Source organism: Agelaius phoeniceus, chromosome 3, assembly GCF_051311805.1.
Source record: "Agelaius phoeniceus isolate bAgePho1 chromosome 3, bAgePho1.hap1, whole genome shotgun sequence".
NCBI classification, from domain to species: domain Eukaryota; kingdom Metazoa; phylum Chordata; class Aves; order Passeriformes; family Icteridae; genus Agelaius; species Agelaius phoeniceus.
This window is the reverse complement of record NC_135267.1, coordinates 93,628,914-93,650,496: the sequence shown is the minus strand read 5'-3', so window position 1 is coordinate 93,650,496 and position 21,583 is coordinate 93,628,914. Positions and strand designations below refer to the sequence as shown.

The following is a 21,583-nucleotide window of genomic DNA, read 5'->3' as shown; positions in this document are numbered from 1 at the left end:
TCCTCTTGCTTTGGGGGACTAGCTGTGGTAGAACTGGTCTGGAACAGAACTAACTCTCCAGCCTTGCACACTCTGCACAAACAGAATGTTGAATCAGTGTTGATGACAGAAATCCCACCCTTGTGGCAGTAGTTTCATGTTTACCTTCCTACAGCTGTTCTGTAAGCAACATCATGGCTGTACTCACTCTCCAGAGATTTAATATAAGACAGTGTCAGAAGGGGAGAGCTGGGGGGAAGAATTCTGGGAAAGCAGCTGCCTGTGAATGAGAAATATTTCCTGTAAGCTCTTGATGTTGGTTATTGTCAGGGGTTGGGGGCAGGATCTGTAGGGAGCAGGATCTGTAGGCCCACACTTTAAGGTAACACTGGAGATGACTGAAGAGTTTGATTCATTTTGGGTAAATGGGCAGTGAAACAAGCTGCTTCCCAGAAGAAGGCAATATGGGTTGAAGAAAGGAAAGAACTTAAATCTGAGACTGCTGTGTTTGTGCATGTCTGTGTGCTGCTAGTGCTGCTTTTTCCTCCTTCAGTTGCTGCCTTAACCTGCCAGAGAATACTGCTTTATACATTTAAGAGAAGAGTATCTGGTTTTGTACCATTTTCTATGCAGTGATGCACAAAATGGTTGATGCACAGTAATGTTTGCCCGAGGCCACACAGCCAAATTTCCTGCTGGTTGCTAATGGGAGAGTTTGTCCTTCAGTAGCTACACAGCAGTACTTCTGTTCTAGCACTTTTGGAGGGCTTTACCATCAGTTGCCAGCTGCCTGGTGAACCAGAGCACTCCTGTAAAGCAGGGCTACTTTCCCAAAAAACCTGCTCTTTAAAATGCCTATTGGTTGTTGGTAATTTTAAATGCCACAGGATTTCTTGCTTCTCTTGGTTCAACAGGCTGTAGATTCATCTAAAGTGAAAGAAGAGCATTTACTGGAGTTAGAGCTGAGGAACAGTCCTCCCAGTCTCTGCTGAGCCCACATCCAGGGAGGGTGGGGGAAGCAAGGTGCTCCTTGGTGCCCCAGTTCTGAATGGTCAGGTCCCCTAGGAGAGGGAGGGCAGCACAGAAATGTTCCAGCTGAAGAAAATAACACACAGTCCACAAAACCTATTTACCCTAAGGGTCAGATTTTACTTTTGCATCAATTTCTCCTCTCCTGGCTTCAGCCATGCCCTTCCTGAAGTGTTCTGGGAAGAGTTGCAAAGACTTGACCCTGTGAGAACTGCCAGTGTTTCGAGAGCTTTTGCAGTAAAGGAAGGTAAAACACCTTTCATTAAAGGGCTGGATTTCTTCTGAACTTAACTCAGAATCTCTGCTTGCAAATGCACTTAACTTTAAAAATGCTAGGAGGAAAGTATGTTGTCAGTTTTCAATGTTCAAGCAAAAGATTGCCTGTTGGAGCAATTAGAGATTATTTTGTGTGCTTTCACATTGTCTTTTTTGACCAGTATTTTTCATGGGTGCTTGATAATTTGTGGTTTAGCTTCAGATTTTCCCTACTTGGTACACTGCAGACCTGACTTTATGTTTCTATGCCTCTGAGGCAGAATAGATTTATAATTTATTACCTTTGTTATTATCACACTTACAGAAAACAATGAACCTGGCATTAAGAATTTTAACTGTGTCGGTGACCCACTGGAAGACTCTGACCTTAGACAACAGGAGACAAGAGAGACATAAGTGTATATGATTTTTCAAGTTATTAGGGATTCACATACCTGTATATCAATGGCACTTAAGCAGAATGTTTAATAGAGAAGATGGACATGAACTTTAAAAGTTAAAATGCAAAGTAAAAACTGAAATAGAGAAGCCCAGCAGCACGGGCTAATCCTACCTATCTTAAACCCCCTAGTTATTTGTGGAAACAACTGCACTTTTAATGCTGCCACTAATATTTCTGGTGTTGTCAGGTAGGAGCTGCACCTTGCAGATATGCACTGTCTGCTACTATCAACAGATAAGGTTAGTGCTGATATCTGGGCAACAGCAAAACCCTACTGTGCTCCTGTGTGCCTTGTGTGTGATCTCTGTGCTCTTTCTGTGTGGTGAATACACTGGGTATGCTGTAATTCAAACTGTGGACCTTAAAAATCACCCTCAGATAAGCAAACAGAGCATAACAGCTATGATAACAATTATTTATCAGAAACTGGATGGCCAACAGGAAATGTAGGGAAACGTTCATCTCCCTATACTCAGCACTGGTGAGGCTGCACCTCAAATCCTGTGTTCAGTTCTGGGCCCCTCACTACGAGAAATACACTGAGGTGCTGGAGTGAGTCCAGAGAAGGGCAACAGAGCTGGTGGAGGGGTTGGAGTACAAGACTGATGAGGAGCAGCTGAGGGAGCTGGGGGTGTTTAGCCTGGAGAAAAGGAGGCTCTGGGGAGACTTTATCCCTCTCTACAACTCCCTGAAAGGAGGGTGCAGCCAGGTGGGGATGGGTCTCTCCTCCCAGGTAACAAATGACAGGATGAGAGGAAGTTGCACCAGGGAAGGTTTAGATTGGATATGAGTAAAGATTTCTTCATGGAAGGGGTGTTCAGGCATGGGAATAGAGTGCCCAGAGGAATGGTGGAGTCACCATCCTGGAGGTATTTAAAAGATGTGGATGTGGCACTTGGGTGGGGAATGGTTTAGTGGTGAACATGGCATTGCAGGGGTGGCAGTTGGACTTGAGGATCTTTAGGTCTTTTCCAGCTTCAACAATTTTATGATCATGTTCAATACAGCTTGATTAGAATGGGAAAACAAACACAACCCAAAAACAAAGAGCTTTTTTTACTGATGGCTTTGTTCATTCCACAGGCTGATGATGTGCTTTGTGTTATTCCTTATGTTCTGAGTCCTTCCTACTATTTATGATTTTACTGCTATTATCTGTCTGCTGTCATCTTGATAGCATTAGAACAAAATGTAACAACATCTATAATTAGGGTTGTCTACACATTTTCTCTCTATTTTCCATTTGACTCATGTTTGTAACTTTCAAAATCTTTCAATTTTCAAGTTGAGATTATCAAGGTCAGCCATTTCTGAGAGCAAGGGTGGTGTTTAACTATTTTTAAAAAATTGATATTTTGATCTTCAGAGCAGGTATATAAGAACAGCAGGGCTGGATATTAAAATTTGACAGCGAGAGAATACTCGTAGTAGAGAATTCTTCGAAAAAACCCAAGTCTTCTTTTGAGAAAGATACTAACAATGTAAGGACACTTAATAGTCACCTACTGGAAAGTGTTGATTTGAAAGATGCACAAAATTATGCAGTTATTGAGATAGCCATATACATAGTTTAATGTCAGTGGAAGTGCTGAATAGACATGAAAATTATATGTATTGCCTTCTCTGGATGAAACCCAAGAGAATGAATCATGGAAAAAGATGGGCGTGTGTAGGACCTGAAAGTCACTGCTCTGAGGACAAGCTAGGACATGCAGGCACCCTTTAGCTGCCAGTGCCCACAGCCCAGCCCACACAGCCCCGTGCTGTGGGGAAGCACCCCTGGAAGAAGCAGCGTGGGCTGGCCCCAGCTGTGGCAGCAGGAGCATCTGCTGAAGAAATGATGCTGCTGGAGCCCAGGGGAGGCTTAGGAGCACCTGGGAAAAGGTGATGGGTCATGGACAGATGGAGTTTTTAGCCAGTGGGTAGTATGTACCTACTGCATGAGCTAGGCTGGTCTTTTAGCTCTGCCTTTGTAAGCTTGCCTCAAACAGCACAGCTGGGGTTTTCTGCACGGGGGTTCTGTGCTTGACCTTGCCCAAGCTGTGCTGCTGTGCACAGGTGCTTTTTAGCATGTCTGGTTTTCTGCCAAGTGTGACTTGTTGCTTTTTATTATAAAAGTTGGGGCTTTTTATGTTGTTTTGTTTGCTGAGATCCTTAAAAGCATCCTCCTTTGTGTCTTCTTTTGGGGAGTAAATTATTTTCTACTGTGTTTCACTCTGGTCCAGTGTGATACCACAGGGTGCTGTGTGTGCTTCATTTCAGGCACTGATTTTTAGATATTTGGGACTGGCCATAAGTGAGTTAACTGGTGATGCTAATTGGTGATTAACCTAATAATGGCTTTGATTATGTTAATTAAACTCTTTTCCCACATGGCAGCTGTTAAAGCATTTGTCTTCAAGCTCTCCCTCAGCTGGGGTCCTTCTGAAACCTGCTGGTTTGTGTTGGCAGGGTTGAGTACTGAGTGTGTGATACCAACACAAGTGTCAGCACCAACAGTGTATTCAGTTTTTTCCCTTTAATTTTAAACTTCCTCTTGTTAAAACCCTATGGTAAAAATTTAAATGTCATTGGTCAGTTTCTGTAGTGTGGTTCTCTGGAAGTTCTTCCAAGTGTAAATGTTCCCCAAGGTGAAGGGAGAGAGCCTATGACACCTGTTTATGCTAACCTGCCTTTTGGTGCATGTATGCACTTCATGGGATGCCTATGGATGCTGGATACACAGATCATGAGACAAAACCACAGCAGTGAACTAAACATGCAGCTGGGAAGGCTGGGCCAGGTTGTGGTTTTCCTGAAAGCATGGAGAGAAGTGAGTCTTCTGTATGGATTGTTAGCTGACAGAAAACAGTGTAGAAATGAATACTTCAGCAAGAAAAGACTGTAACTGTGGTGGAGGGAGTTGTGTGGCAGCACTGATGCTGCTTGCACCTTTTCCAGAATAACTCAGAGCTTTTAAATTTGAGTAAGTAAGCAGATGTTTCAGACTGGCTTGTCCACAGCTTTGTAGCAATTGTAATAATTTCCATGCTGCTTTTTTAGCAGGCTTTCATCCAGTCAGAGCAGTCTAAGAAACTGCAAATGCAATGAAAAGGGAAACTGGGCAGTTCCATGCAAATGTATATTATATGGAAACACAGATTTTGCTGACACTGCCCTGGTTCCATAGCTTTTAATGCTCAGGGAATGAGTACAAAGTACTAATGCAGAAATTATGTTGTCTTAATGCTAGTTTATTGAAATTGGTGACAAACAAGCACAGAAGAATGAATTTAGCTTTATGTGTGTGTGAAACTAGTATTTCTACTTGCAGAATATTTCAGATTGCCCCCATTTTGTGGTTGTGGTCTTTTGGGGCACTCATAAGCCCCACGTTGTTTGGATTGTTTCAGCTGAGGGTGCTCTGCAACTGGCAGTATCAAGCCTCAGGTCAGAAAGATTGCTTTTCAGAACTGAGGAACATTTTAAATTGATGGCACATTCACAGTGAATACCTTTCCAGAAGACTGAACAGCACCAAGCCTACAGAAGCCAGTTCCTTTAAACAACGCCTTATCCCTTGTGATTGCTGTGACGATTAAATAACTTCAGAGTTGAAAAAGTTTGAATGGCATTTGCCTTGAGCATTCTTGTGCAGTGCTTTTTTAATGAGATCCCACACTGCCAGCTTGCAGCTTTTAGTACTTAAAGCTTTCTTTGTGCTTCACTCTTATTGCAGTGTTGATAAATGTGGTTTAAGACTTTTATTTGCAGTTGTCCTGTTTGTGTGAAGTGTGAAACCATGCATTAAGGCAAGGAGAGGTTTTATGTTTGTTAATACTTAATTCTGTTCTAACTTGAATCTAGCTGGAAGTCTAAATGTACTAGGCTGTAAGTACAAGGGCAGAATAATCAGGAAAGACAAAAACTGATGATCTGATGATAAAAACTGAATGAGCCCTCAAAGATTCCAAAGTATTTTTTATGACTTAACAAAATATTTGTACATTTTAATGAAAGTGCTGTGACAAGACTTTACCACTATGCACTACTGTTGGAACTGCTAAAAGGACATTACTCTTATTCTAAGGCTGAGGAAGAGGAGACTGTATGAAGTACCAGCAGAGGGAGTCAGGACTGGCCATTAAATGCTGGAAATGTTCAGATCCCAGTGGTCATCATGTGGAAGTGAAAACATGTTGTTAATGTGTGAGGCGAAGTAAAAAAGGTTGCCCTTAAAAATCTTATGGCTTTTGTGTGATACATAAGTATGTCTTTTCCCCTCCAGCATTTGGATTAGGAATGTGAAAACACAGTGTATTCTATTTTGGATATCCTCATAGTGATGCCATTCAAAAATGGTTTTCTGAGCAATTTCCCTCTTTCCTGTGCCCTTCTCAAACAACACTAACATGTATGGGATGTGGTAGCCTTTAGAACTTCTGAGGATTTAACACCTCTAGCTCGTCACTGGTAGAAGAATAATGGAAACGGGATAGATTCCCAGAGGTGGGGAGGAGAAGTGGTTCAACTTGCAAAATGTTGGCAGCATGCTCAGAAGAAGCACTGTCTCCTCTCCCCCCTGCTGCAGAGCAGTGGTCTCTGAATGGATGGGATGGATGCTGTCTCTGATGGCACACAGAAAATGCTCTGAAGAGATTTGTGGCTGTGCAGAAGCTCTTGAAGCTCTTTTCTGTCAGTCTGCAGATTAACACAAAGGACTTCATCCCTCTCTTTCTCACCTTGCTGGTGACAATTTGTTTACTTACACTTTGTATGAAAGATATTGTTAGGACCCAATGTTTTTGTCCTCTGTAGTGTCCTTTGCAATAATCTCTCTGGATTTGTTGTCTAGTGTTCCTTGGCTTGTTCTAAAGTGGTGTTTTAAAAATCTTTCTGGCTTGTTCCCTAAGCTTTCATAATTGAAATAATGGAGAAAAGCAAATAAAAATCATAAAGTATTTGCTTTAAGATATAAAAATGGATTAATTTCTATTTATTAGCCTCTAGCAAAAACAACATTCTCCCTGGAGTATTTGTTATCACTGGCACTTTGTTCTTTTGGTCTGACTTGCTCAGGCTAAAGAGACTTGCATGGCAGTCATGATGTTGACACACTCTCGCATGCATCCCTAAAAACAAAGTTTTTAGGGATGCCTGTAAGCCACAGCTCAGCCTTCTACTGCTGCATTTCACTTACTGACCCTGGTGAACGTGGTCCCAACTCAGACTGTTTCTTCATTAAGCAGGCTTTTGGTCCATTTTCTTTTTACTGGAGAAAGGGAGATTCAGCCATAGACAGCATTTTTCTTCTGGAATTTACCAAACATTCAGAGAGATTGGTGCTTGTTGCCCTCTTGAATTTGCAGAAGGGTCTGGATACAGCAAACAGGTGTTCCTGTAAAGGAAATAAGCTGATAGGAAAAGAGCAAAGCAAAAGGTGGAAAAAGCCTATTGCTTGTCTCTTCAGGGCTGACAGTGTGGGGCTGGTGGACAGGGGAGAGGCCCTGAGCTGGCAGGCTTGGGCTGGGTTCCCAGCTCTGTCACACACTCCTCTGTGGCCATATGCAAACTGCTCCAGGTCTCTGCTTTGCCTGTCTTGCCACTCTTAATCTTCATGTCTTACTAGTGCAGAGTGGCTTTCACTGTGCTCTGTACACACCATACCATTGTGTATCTGTTCCCTCCCTCTGCCGTGCCACTGAAGAGTCTTTTAATCTTGGCCAGAATTGATGTCAGTAAAGCCAAGCCTATGCAGAAAACTGGACATTTAAACCCTCTCTGTGCTTTTTTCACAAGTTCATTTATCAGCTGCTCCTTTGTTCTGTGTTCCTAACCTCACCTGCATTCTTTTTCTGCTCTTTCACCCTCTGCTTATATATTTAGGTTTGTAACCCTGTCCTTTCCCTTCTTCCCCTCCTTCAGTCTGTGAAGAAACCCCATTCTCCCGACCATCTAATTTAACTTCGATTCCCTCCTAGTCATTAGGCTTCTCTATTGAGGCCAAAAAGGTCTGGCAACCTCTTTGATGGGTTTGCTAAGCTGTTGATTTAAATTTTACAGGCTTTGTGATGCAGAGAGACTGCTAAATCACTGCTCCCATGACAGGTTTCTAAAAGGCTGGAGGAAGACAGGGGATTGAATAGAAAATTGGAAGAAGTGAGAGAAAACAGGAGGGTAGAACTTCTGGAAGGAAGCATGAAGAGTAATTATGGGCCAGGTAGATGACAAGAGTCTGACAGGGAGAAATCATTTTAAAGAAGAGTGTGTATGCATGTGTGGATGGAGAAAGGCAGGTTAGAAAAAAGACAGAGGGACATTTGTCAGAAGGAGCTGAAACCATGGTGACTGGATTCTGAATGCTCAGCATCAGGGCTGATATTTAAGGACAACTTCAAGAGGTTCTGATCAAGAAAGTCCAGCTGTGTGGTTTCAGGTAGATTCTCTTATTAAAAAAACAATCCAAAACAACAACAAAACCTGTGAAAAAAACAACCAGAAACAAACAAACTGACTCCAACAAACAAAATACCTAAAGAAATCCAAACCCAACATTGAGGCTGTGTACCATTCAAAGCATGTCAAGAGAGCTTGACAGAAAAATATTTTAATAGCCTGCTCCTCTTGTGCTGATTGATTACAGCAACAGCTCAAAGATAAGCATTCTGTCAAGAATCATTAATATCTGTCAGCCAGTAGTAGCTGTGCAATATCTGAAATTCAAGCTGTTGAAAAGCATTCTATCCTTGCCTTGTGCTGAAAACCAGTAAATGAATATTCATGGTAGCACACACAGCTTACAAACAGTTCTTCACTTCACATAGCTTTCAAAAGATGAGCGTGCAGGTTATTACCACAGTTTAGGTGTGAAAATAAGTTCCTGCTTTTTTACTTCTTTATACTTTGACAACTTAAATTCCTGTAAATGACATGGAATATATTTACCACAATCGTTTGCCCAAATCTTACTATTCATCTCCAATCTTACTATTCATATTCCAATGAGCTGTAAGATTTTCTTGTTGCCTGCATCAGTGGGAAGGAAGAATTTAAGATCTGGAAGATTTAAGATCCTACTTAGGTGATCCTGTATGTGGCAGAAAATTGAATTACAGAAGGCAAGTTCTTCAGTGCTTAATCAAGCAAAATACTTGTGACTACTGCAAAAACTCTTCAGGAAGTCCTCTGATGTTGTGAAAGTTCTCCCTGATCTGTGAGAATTCTCAGGGAATGTGCCCTTAGTGACTGCCCTGGGACTGCTGCAGGGTTAAGCTACATCCAGTGTTGTGTCAGCAGACAATGGGCATCTGGGGCACTTTTCCTTTTGGAATGCAAAGATCAGGATTTAAGTTCAGGAGGAGCCATTGCTCTGACATTGTGTACCTATGTCACAGTGATGAAGTTTTCTCTGAGGTTTGACTCCTGATGATGTGCTAGGGTTTACTTATGATGAGATTTCACCAGTTGGTACAACTGCCTTATTTTCTTGTGATTCCTAAGACTTTCTTCATGCACCTCTGTAAAATCACTTCAATGAATCTTAGAAATTACTTTTCCTAGGATCTTTTGGGAGTGCTAGGATAGTAGGTGTCCTTGACCTGCTGTGGCTGGTCAAGTAAAGTTTCTCTGAGCAAGCCTGCTAGAAAACACATTACTCACTGTGGAGAGGTGAGAGCAGAGTCTGTGTTTGTGTCCAGAGATATCTGCCTCCTCCATTCTAATCCATTATTTCATGGTTCAAAGGCTTCAAGGATATGGAAATATTTGGAACACACCCCTGCTGTATTTATGGAGATTGGAGCAGTTCTACTAGTAAAAACTCGTTTCCTTTCCTTTCTGTTTGATTCAAAATACTCAGTCACCTTTAGGTGAAGGAACTCTTCAGAAGAATGGAAGACCTGAGCTCAGATCTCTGCTCCTGCACTGATATTTGAAACAGGCCTGTTGTATCCCAGATGTTCAGTGACTGCAGGGGATTGTACTTGTACTATAACCTCCCCAATCGTTCTTCCCTAAGCAAGGAAAAGCTTTGTGTGCCTAACTATTGGATGAGGTTTGTAAGTGCAAATTACCGACAGAGATATTTCATTTCATTTGAGAGTCCTCTGTACTTTCTGTTGGACAGTTTCAGCTTATTAGCATCTGCAAATGCCATTTCTGGGTGCCTGGCAGGTACTGCACAAGCAGGACAGTTCTCTAAAAAGGTCCCAGTGGGATAGTAACACATCCTTACTTCTGGCTGGATATGTTTGTTTATGTGCAAATATATTTGCATTTTGTGGTGACTTGCTAACAAAGCACAAAATGCAGCTGCCTGCTATCTTTTAGATGTCAGATGATTTCTGTGTAATATTTACTTTAAAAAGAATTTAGGCAGTATCTCTTACCCAGTAGCATCTACCCCTGAATATCATGATTATCCTTTTTAGAAGTGAGGAATGGAACTCCCAGCTGTATGCATGTTTACTGCTGCTTTTAGTCCTGCTGAGTTCTAATAAAAGAGCAGACTCAGCCTGGAAGAAAAGTACTTTTAAGACTGGAGCCATAGGAAGAGAAATGAATACCTGTTTCAGAAAGTTAGGCTGTAACCCTCTTCACCACTCCAGAGGCAAGTGTTCCTCTCACATGCAGTCATCCATGGTATGTCATTAAAAACACAACAGTGGTTCCAGTTATTTTTTGATAAACCCTCTGTGTCTTCACTAGACTATCATTTCACTTGTCAGTAAAGCAGGGCCCCCTTGAGAAGCCACTGTCTATGAGTTATTCCCATGTCACATTCCTGTAAATACTGTGTGCACCTCTTGATTTTGGTCTGCAAGCACACCTGTGATTAGTGTGTGGGAGGAGCATGACTCAGACCTAGTCATTCCAGTGACAATTCTTCTTTAAGCACCCCAAATTAGTCCTCATGGGTAAATGTCATCTTTGTCTCCAACCTCACTGGTTTAGTCAACATAATTCCAAACTTCATTATTCTTATTTGTGTTATGAACAGTATTAAATCTTTGTAACTATTTGGTGATACCAGAAGAGGGGAGGTTTTGTGTCACTATAGGACATGAAGCAACACGAGCACACACACTGCTGCTCTCAAGGTCAAGAAAAGAGAAGTTTATTTTCTGACTCCAACATTTTTAGATTTCTAAAAGTGACAGTGGATTGGAGGGTGAAAGTACCACCTCTCCAATGACACTGGACAAACTAACAGTCTATCAAATTTCTCTTCCTCCATAAAGGAATGCAAAACAATAAGTTATTTACAGAAAGTATCAAAACAATAAGTTATTTACAGAAAGTATCAAAACAATAAGTTACTTACAGAAAGTATCAAAACAATAAGTTATTTACAGAAAGTGTGTGAGAAAGTTTGTTACAAGAATGTAAACATCAGAAGGCTGAGAAAAATCTTAAAAAATCAGGGCAACAGTTTTGGACCACTTTGTCTTTAGGTTTGTTTGGGAGGTGTTTGAAAAGCCTGTGCAGAAAATACTCACGTAATTGTTTGTACTTGTTGCACCCAGAAGTAAAATCTGTGCATGTGCAAGAAGGGATTGGCAGGTTGGTGATGAGCCCCTTGCAGTCTGGCCGTGGCTATTGAAGTAACAACACCCCAGGGTGGCTTACCAAGGTTTGGTTGCATCAAAAGCTTCAGACTGTGCTGCAGAAGGCAAAGCACACAGGTGCAGTGTAGTCCAGTTAAGTGCACTAGCTTTAGGGGTTTAATTTCACAGTAGAGGAGATCTGAAGTGAGAATGAATTGTTGTCCTTATGTCCAGTTTGCATTAATCCAGTCAGGTGCAGCCATGCCCTTAGCTCTTGCGGGCTGGTCTGTCACCTGGGCAGAGCTGGAGCTCCTGGGTGATGAGCACAGCCTCCCTGGTGTCTGGGCAGTGCAGAGGTCACTGCTGGTTTCACAGTGAGACTGCTTGGAGCAAAGTCAGCTTGAAGGGCCTGCTGAGTGTAAACCAGGTGAGCTACAGAAGACACAGGCTTCCAGGTACCCACTTTCAGTTGCTTTCAGGGTTTTGTTTAAGTAATTTTGTGTTTGGGGACAATACAGTTAATCCAAAGAAGTGTCTTCTCTCTGGAGTCTGTGAGACAAGGGATATGCAATTTTTCCATCAGCTGTCTGGTTGAGGCCAGCACTCTTACCACCCACCTTTGGTTCTCTTCAAAATGACACCGGAGTACCTCCATCCCACTCTGCTTTTATGTTGGGGTAATTTATAGGCATTAAAATTTTACCTTTTCTTTTGTTCTCAGAGAAGACAAAACCTAAAAAAAGACTGTGCTGTACTGCTACATAGACAGCAGAAGCTTTTGTAAGTCATTGGATGAAAGTTAGGGGTTGAAGAGAAATGCATTGTCTTGGTATTTCTCTGAACTGTGTCCTTAACGTCCACCACAGGCAGACATGCCCACACCTTGCAGTAGTGCTTAAAGCATAGCTGAGTAGAGGTTTTAAGCCTAATGAGAAGTGAGATCACTGCAGTCTCAGGGGAAGCCTTGGGTCCTTCCTTGTGGTCTCACTGGTTGTTTCAGATCTGAACATGATCAGCAAGGAATGCAGGCAGCTATGAACTTCCCACATGGGTGCTCTGGTGGGAGTAGAGAGGAGCCACCTGAATCCAGTTATCATTTGGAATAAAGAATTACTCTAAATGTAAGATTCCTTAATTAAATGAGATTGAAGCAATGACCAAAAGGAATCGGACAGGAGAATTTTGCTTGAACTTTGCAAGTGACTTTAGCCATTAAACTCTTGTGTTGCATCAGTGATGGGGGCAAGTTTTGTCCAGAAATCCATATGTGTAAGTGCTGGATGGTGGCTTTGGTGTGCAAAATTCAGATCCAGTACTGAATTCTCAAAGACCATAGTAGGTTATTGCAAGAGGAGGCTCAATAGTTGCTATCAGGAGCAGACCTGAGGCAGCAGGGCAAAGCCCAGCAGAATGTGTGGCAGCAATGAAGGGAAAGGACCAGAAGGTTTGGATAACAGATGATCTCCTTGAGTGTCCTTAGATTTCCCTCCTGCAAGGCCATGTAGAAAGGATGATACAAGTCACAGAGGAAACAGCATGAACAGAGGAATGCTAACAACAATGTAGGTAAGCAGTTTCACACGAAGAGAACTTTTCCTAATTGTGGCTTTTGATTTTTGTTTTTGTTCTTTTGTTTGTGTAGGTCTATTTCAGTAATAGATTTTACAATGAGGAGAGTTGGTGTTTAACTGGGGGAAACCATTTGAGCTAAGTTGAGAGTAGATAAAACTGAGCTTTGAAAGCAAAAGCTTTCATGTGGGTGCAAATGAGTAAAAATCTAGAAGCAGTATCTGGAGATTTAATTTTAACCAAGTAATTGAAAATGGCCATGCATTACCCTGCATAAACTGTAGAAGAAAAATTATGCCCTTAAATGGCTCAGTCGTCATTTAAATGGTGATCTGTTCATTAGTGCTGGGAAATGAAATGGAAATCCATTTCAATTTTCTAGACAATTTAAATTTTATTGTCCATAAAATTCTACAAAACAGTAAAAGAGTGTCCTTTCTTACAAATTGCAGAGGATTTAATCAGATTTGGCATTTTATTAATTCTCATCATGGTAAAACCTGCTAGTGTTTTACCATGAACTCATTGAGCTGAGTTCATCCTGTGTTGGTAAAAGTGTCCCACTGGGGAGTCTGCCCTGGTATGTTTGGAACAGAGATAGTTTTTGCAGCTCTTATCTCTCTGTACACTTACTTTCTTCTTGGTAATCAAATTGGCACATCGAGCAAATCTTGATGATGCTCCATGTTTTGAGCATGTGTACTTCAGCGTTGCTCTAGACTAATCCTTTATGACATTCCTGAAGATGTTGTGATAAATATACTGCTCTTTACAGGAACTGTAGTTGTGAAAATTGGTACATTTTCTTGCCATTCTTTTTTACCTTATCAGAGATAAACCTATCTTGTGGGGAATAAAATTTAGAGAGGTGACTGGGAAGTCCCATTTTCTGTAGAATCTTCCTTTTTCTCTAGTCTTACCTTTGATTTATCATTATCACTATTTCAAATCTTGCCTGTTGATCTTGTTGTCCCATATTGTTACATTTTCTCTGAAATAAATTGAGTCTGCAAGGAGTTTTCTGTGGACTTGTTGATTAAACTGTGCGAGTTCTTGGAAAGTCTTTTTGTTATCTAGGGTTAAGGCCTTAATTTCAATTAATGGCTAGGTATTACTGTGTTTGGAGTTAGTCATAGCTTTCTGTCAGGTCTAAGAATTTACCTGTAAGTTGAGGCAGAACATACATCCTCCAGTCTGGTTTATGATGCACTTCTAAATGAAAAACAGTGCTACCCTCATTGGGACTCACTATAGTCAGTGGAAGTGCTGGGCCTTGCAGAGAAATGGATGCCTTCAGGTAATTTAAGTAAGAAGAGTCAGGTGAACTCATTGATCTGCAAGTGCTGTTTGTTTATAGAATAAGAGTGTGCAGCCCTGTTTCCCTGAAAGTGAGAGATGCTCGTGGTTAGGGATTTTGAAGTCTATCAGCTTGAAGTCTCACTGTATCCAAGATGCTCTTCTCTTTAATTCCTTTCAGCATGATGGTTCTCTTGTCTTCTGTTGGTGTCCCTTTACAGCAGAAAGTTAGTGTATGACCAGATTGTTACTCCTTAATTTGTCAACCACGAACACATCTAAGTCCTCAAAGGCTACTTGGGACTTGTTTTGCATCTGATTACTTTAGTATAATCTGCTTTTCTGCAAGCATTTTGGCTGCAGTAGAGTCTGTGGCTGCCTTTAAATCCCCCTCTGGTGACTGTTGGTACCTTTCGGGATAAATACAATTCTAAACTGTAGCTGTCAAAACAAATGAGTGATGCGTTTTGTGAATCAGGATTCTTGCTGTTTTACTAGTTGGGACATTTCTCAATTTGCCAAAATCTAGATTTTGCAGTGTTAATTAGTGGGACTGTGTTAATTTAGTCAGGTGCTGCTGTGCAGAAGTAGGAGCCTTGGCCAGGGAGGTAAAAGCCACCACTCTGGATTGGCAGAAGGCTTCATCCTCTCTTTTCATAAGCAGGCTCTTGGATCCAAGATGCAGCATTTCATAGAGAGCAGGGTGGTGTTGGCCCTTCACTGTCAGCTGACAGGAGAGAGCTGTTCATGATAAAGAGCTTTCTCACAGGCCTGATGCTGAAGTTTCTTCTGCTGGCTTGTACTCACTGTGGCTCTGATGGCTCCTCTGATCAGTTGTGCTCTGTGTGTTTTTCCATGCTGTTTATCTTAGCCCAAACATGCTGAAGGCAAGAGCAAAACCTGTTAGAGAGCTTTGCTGTGTGTGTTGCTTGCCAGCCAAAACACCTGTGATTGCTGCTATCAGTTGTGTGGGTGCTTCCAGATCAACATCTTAAAAAAAAAAAAAGGCTTTGAAGCATCCTAAGGGATGCTGGAATTCAACATCTTTGGAAGGTTTGGTAGTTTACCAAAACTTGCCTCTCCTATATTAAGTCTTAAACTGGTAAAATATAAGTCATTGCAAATCAGTGAGGTAACAGGAGGTTGTATGGCTGTTCTGCTGTAGTAGCAGGCTGCTTTTATTTTGTAGAGTTAGGGTAGGGTGTGAGGAGAGGAGCAGCAGGAGCTGCCTCTGGTGTTTCTTCTATAGCTGTTCTTAACTTCCCTTTCTGCCCTCATACACTGCAGACAGCCTATTTTAAGGTGCACAGATGTTTCTACTACTCTAGTCCTTGGTAGTTGCTTAAGTGGCTTCTTAGAGCAGCTGTTCCCTTGTTTATGTCTCTGACGTTCATTTCATTGCAGTTCTTTTTTTTTTTGGTGATGGGAAGATGAAAAAACCCCATGTGCTGATGCTCTGTTGTTTAGCCTTTATCAATTGTGTCATCACTGGTGTCCTACCCTTCTGCAGGGGAGACATTTCCATTGTAGCTGGAGCCCAGTGTTGTCCTTCTCTGTCCCAATTTTGCTGTCAGCAGGGTGATTTCACCAAATGTGATGATGAGAGTAAGAAGATTTGCTGTAGGATTCAACTAAGAGTTTAATAAAATTTGCCTGTGGTCTCTCATCTTTCATCCTAGCAGTCAAGTGCTTGCGCCACATGGTTTGATGTGCATGTCCCTCATAGCCTATTCAGGCTTCCTGCTTTGCTCTTTGCCATTAAATTGACTTTCAGACTTGCTCAGTAGTGTGCCAGTTCTCTGATCTTTGCCATTGCTACTGCCTTGCTTCAGAGGTGCAAATTAGAAGCTGGTGGCATGAAAGAGGGAGGTGGAGCAGTGTATTGTTTCTGTCCAGAAGAACAGAGAGCTGTGGGAAGAGCAGGATTTAACAGTTACTGGGACAGCAAGGGGGAGAGCTGTTCTGGGAATTTACTTTCACTTGAAAAAAATGCTATTTCCCGGGTTGTGAAATTCAGGAAGTGATGTACATGCTATGACTAGCAATTGTAATTTGTTTTATAACAGGTGAAAACGTTCTGGATATATATTGTGAAAAGTCATGAAGTGCAGAAAATTAATTGACCTATTCGATTTTGGCTAAGTTGTTTACATTTATTCTTTACTAGCTAAATGGAATTATATCTTTATACATTGTGTTAGTAAAAAAACAAAGAGTAGATAAAAGATTACAAATAGGAAACTTTATAATGCACAAAACTTCCTAAGAAGAAGCAAATTAGGCAGCTCTGGGTCTGTCTGTACTGTTCTAGAAGGTTGTGTAGATACTTGATAGGTACATCTCGCTTCAGAAGCTTTGGTATCAGATTGCAAGACTACAAAGAACAATTCTATCAAAACTAGCTTTGTGAACAGTTCTTTAAGATACCTGTTCAGTTTGGTATTTGCTTGTATATTGTGCTTAACAGTTCAGTGCTTTTCTATTAACTGCATGTTCTCTACCCATCAGTAGGCATAATTACCACTAATCAAGACCCCTAATCTCAAGCAATTATAAGCTCTTACATTGTTCTAATTGCACATTTGAAAATAATGTCATTTTCTCATAGAATTATGAGATGATCCATACAATTAATTTCTGCTTTTCTTTTTATCTGATCCGTGTTAATTTTGTGTGACCTCACAATGTGTTATCTGAAAAATGCCTTTGAGACTTGCAGTTTTTCTGGTTAATTTACAGTTGTGTTTCATATTCAGTAAGAAGTGATACAGTGCAACAAATTTTCAAGGCTGTGCTTTCAACCTTCTATGAACTGAAAAATTTGTTGTATATTATGAACTTGTTGGCGAAACAGAAGTGCAATTATCCATTTAAATCATCTACTATTTGTAAATGCAGGTGCTTGCTCTTTGAATAGTACTTAGGTTACTGCAGTATGTAAAAGGGGTTTATTTTGGTTTTTTAATTGTTAAATTGGAATTTACATGCAGACAGACAGACTTTCTCAATCAGCTTTCCAGGCAGCAAAAATGAAGGCAGTTAATTTTCAGAAAGTACTGCAAGTCCTGGGGGCAGGATATAAGAGATTGTTCAGTAGTTGAAGTTGGTCTCACTTGTTGCTGTGTAGTTCTGCACACCTTTTGTGTGCCAGGCCATTGCATGAGTGTGTTTTGAACAAATCATCGTCAGTCTGTTGATTCATCTCAGGAACCAAATGCAGCACTTGCATCTGTAAATGGAGTAATTGTAAACCTCTCATTCTTACAGACAGAATTTCTTCCTGTTACAATTCTAAAATTAGACCCCAGATCTTTTACTGTGGACCTACACTGGCTTGTATTTATTTCCATATTCTTACTTGTAACATCACTAAAAATAGCAGATGATTCGGCGACCTTTGCTACCTGTGTCTGACCTTCATGATTCACTTGTGGGTAATTTGCTGCTGCAATTACTATGGTCCTGTCTCTGATGTTATTTAAACACTGGTTTAAATGACTGCAGTGTAAATGAGCAGCCACATTGTTGGGGACAACATGTTTTTCTTTATTGTAAGAAAATAATATTTACATCAGGGGGTGAGTGCCACATCATTTTTGAGGGATCTTGACATTCCTGGAGAAGAAATGCTGGAGATTTTGCTCTGTCATAAATAGCCCAACTTTCTTCCTTTAGTAGGGTGTGTGTTTCTGAAATCGTTCTGGGGCTGCAGTCTACTGCAGTGGGTTCATTTCATTATTCCTTTGAAAGTAAGGAAAGGCACAGAGCCAGCTCCTTCTGTGCAGAAGAGTTCAAGGTTTAATATGCTAATGTATCTACCCAATATTAGGCTGCAAAAATCCTTGGCTTTGATGTGTCTTTAATAGTAATAAAATGGTTGGCTAATGATAAATTAAGGATGTAAGCTTGGGAATTAAAAAAAATTAATCTAGGCAGAAATAATTTTCCTTGCCAAGATAATTGTCATACTGGAACTGCAGTTTGCAGTGGAAATTCATTGCTTTATAATAATCAAAATAGGCAATCAAACTTCTGGCTTTTCTTTAGGCTTCACATTAAAGCTGGACATTAATGGGACAGAGTGGGGACTGCATTTTACCTTTGCTGGCCTGGAGCTGTACATGCCAAGGTCTCTCTGAACCCCCAGGTCTCACTGTTTTCCAGAGAGCAAAGATAAAAATCTGCTTGCCATCCTCTCTCTAATTTGTCACCTATTTCAGTGCTGGGCTGGCTCTTGTGCTGCTGCAGTCTCCTGTAGTGTCATGTTTGCATCTGCATAAGAGAGAGCAAACCAGGACTTACTCAGGGATAGGTAATGCTTTTCTAATACAAAAATACTAATGAATTAAGGAGCTTTTATGGTAAATCTGTTTTGTAAAGCATTTTATCATTCTTCACTACTCACTGGACTGCTCGGTATAGTTTTGTTCAAGCACAAGTTTAGGTTAAACAGGGAAAATAAATGTTTCTGGTCACTGTAATAATGCTCCCCCTCTGAGAGAGCACATTTTTCTGCATATTTTTATACCTGTTTGTACAGAGGAATAGATGGAAAAAGGGAGAGCTGTTCTCTACAGAAACTCATAAAAAGGAAAGTCATGCAGCATCAAGAAGGAATTCTACAGAAAATCAGCAGTCTAAGGGCCTTGAGCCAACCTTAACTTAAATCACATCTCTTGATGATCAGGGCAAAGACTGTTCTGTAAGTTTCTTCTGCACAGTATCAAAGGTTTTTTGTTGGTCATAGAACCCTAGAGCATCTTAAGTGGCTTAAGGATATCTGCCTATAACACTCACCTGAATAAATAGCTGCATTCTCAAAGGAAGGAGTGGGATGATTTTTTTTTTTAATAGCTGGTGAAGGAATAAATAAACAGCAAAAAGGGGTACTTCAGTAAAGCAAAATATATTTTTTATAAATATGTCTTCTCGTTGACTTATTTTTATTTCAAGTGGAAGAGATATGGTACTCACAATTTACTGCTTGTTTTGGGGGACAGGAAATGATTAAGAGGAAGAACTTACTCAGCAAGCCAGAGCACTTATGGGTGGTTATCATCACATCTGCAGTCTGACTGTTCCTCTCCCTCTACAGCCAACCTGTCACATATCACTGACCTGATTCATAAGAGAGAGCTCCCCTTGAGGCTTCCTGTCTCTCCATTTCATCCAGGGCTGGATTGGCTGGAAGAGCCCCAGCCCCAGCCTCTGCAAGCCATCAAAGCTGGCTGCTGAGGCTGCCACCAGCCTGCTGTTCTCTCTTGGCCTTCAGCAGATGGAGCTTCTCAAGTCCTGTGTGTTTTCATCTGCTTCTCTCCACGCTTGGAAACACTGCCTTTTTTTTTCTGCCTGGTGTTTATTCTTAAACCCATCTTGATGAACCAGCTGGCTTCACAACTGTGTTGTGTGAAGTCAGGAGGGCTGTGCAAAGGTCTGCCTCAGAGGGCTCTAGATCTTGCCTCAGGCCTTGCTGTTCTTTTGCCTGAAGAATGTAAAATGTAATGCGAGTTTTTATGTATTATTAAACTTATGTCTATAAATTACTGACCCATGGTAGCTGTTTATTGCATATTCCATCTTCTGCTTTGATGCACTGCTGCTGTCACTCCGAGGTGGGTAACGATGACTCAGCTTACTGCTGTGATAATGCACTTAAAGCCTGGAAATCTGTCACTGGTGGTATTTCAACACAGGTGCCATAAACCTGAGATGAAAAATTAAAGTATTTGCTGTCAAGTTATTTCTCTTAAAATTCTTCTGTCTACTGTTGTTTTGTAAGGTTTTGGGTACTGCTGAGTTGTTTAATGGACAAACAATCGTGTTTTAGGAGGTCTGGGATGCAGGACATGCTCTCACAAAAGAAGGTGTTGGTCCTCAGTTTGCAGTGCTGAAGGTGACCTATAAAATGCTTGTGCTCATCAGGCCCTCCTAATGAAGCACCGATATTTGCATCCATTTTTATGACCTAGCATTTCCAGCCTTAAAGCCCAGTGGAACACAGACTGATCACCACATCTTACCATGTATTTTCTCTGTGTTTTTTCTTCTTTTTCACAGCCCTTCTGTATGCCACCATTTTTGGTAATGTGACAACCATATTTCAGCAGATGTACGCTAACACAAACAGGTACCATGAAATGCTGAACAGCGTCCGGGACTTTTTGAAGCTCTACCAGGTCCCCAAAGGACTGAGTGAACGAGTGATGGATTACATCGTTTCCACCTGGTCAATGTCCAGGGGAATAGATACTGAAAAGGTAAGTAAATTAAACTGCAAGGAAAGAAGTCACATCCTGAAAGTAGTCCATTAAAATAAACAGGAGGTACTGTCTTAGTAAAGGAGACAAATATTCTTTAAATAGTTCTAAGCAGCAGCTTCCCTTAATTTTTAACTTTTAAATACAGGATTTCAGCTATTCTGTCATACTGACATATGATAGTGGTAAAAGTATGTATGTTTTGCTAGTGAAATGGTATGAAGTAGTATAAAAGTGATAAAGAGAAAAGCTCAGTTTACTATAAATAAAGGTGATAAGTAAATAACAAGTTCCAGACTGTAACACAACCTCACAGTTTTTCCAAATGAGATTTTTTTTGCAATATTTCTTGTGAAGTTGCTTGCAGCTCTGTGGGCCTGAAAACAAGGTAATTTTTTTTTGTCATTGGAGAGTTTGTAGTATTCTGTGTGCAGGTTAAAGATATTAATGAAAACTGGAAGTATTTAATAGCGTATTGCTTGAAATCTACTTTGTGTAAGGCAAGCATTACCATTCTGATTCATTGAATTGACAAATAAATTCCCATTCTGTCTTTTAAAATAACAGATGGCCTTTCACCAGAACAAATGTACAAATGTAGCTCCTTGTTGCTTTCATATTAGTTGCCAATTTTTGTGGGGATAGACAGTTTTTCTTCTGCTTGTAAAGAGATGTGATTTGTGGGGTGGATCATTCAGGAAATCATACCAATGCTCTGGTCACCAGCCTTCTGGTTGGCAGCTTAATTTAGTATTCTGAACCGTGGATGATGCAGTTAAAGAGCAAACAGTGTCATTTCTGTACAGCTGTTACAGCATCATTATGAAGGAGGAGAACAGATGTGGCCTTGCACTGAGCTGCCTGGAGACTGAGGGGCACACAGGGCACTGTTTGCTTTCCTAAATGGTCTTCAGCATATCTGCCATTTTTAGATCCCAGACATGATTCTGTAAGCACTGTCTGCCATACTAGCTTTCAGAAAGAAATTATATTTTAGTGCTGGATAGCACTGGTTAGAAGCTGTTCTGCATGTTTTCTCACAATCTGTCTTTGTGTGGGGTTGTGATTCGAGGTAGGTGCATTTGGAGAAGGTGGGGAGACATCTGAGGATACATAGTGTAATGAGTGCTGGTGCTTTCATTCAGCCCCCATTACAAACTCCTGTCATCATTTTAACAAAACAACAAGAAAAAATTGCTATGTAAAACATG

At 40.9% G+C, this 21,583-nt stretch overlaps 1 protein-coding gene across 2 annotated transcripts in view; it reads left to right on the top strand.

Moving 5' to 3' along the window:
* The window catches only part of KCNH1 (potassium voltage-gated channel subfamily H member 1), a 179,740-nt gene that overhangs the window by 64,383 nt on the left and 93,774 nt on the right, over positions 1–21,583 (top strand). For both annotated transcript variants that reach the window (XM_054629252.2, XM_077175874.1), the window contains exon 8: positions 20,173–20,372. In XM_054629252.2, the coding sequence (XP_054485227.1) occupies positions 20,173–20,372 (200 nt within the window). The remainder of the gene's footprint in view (positions 1–20,172; positions 20,373–21,583) is intronic.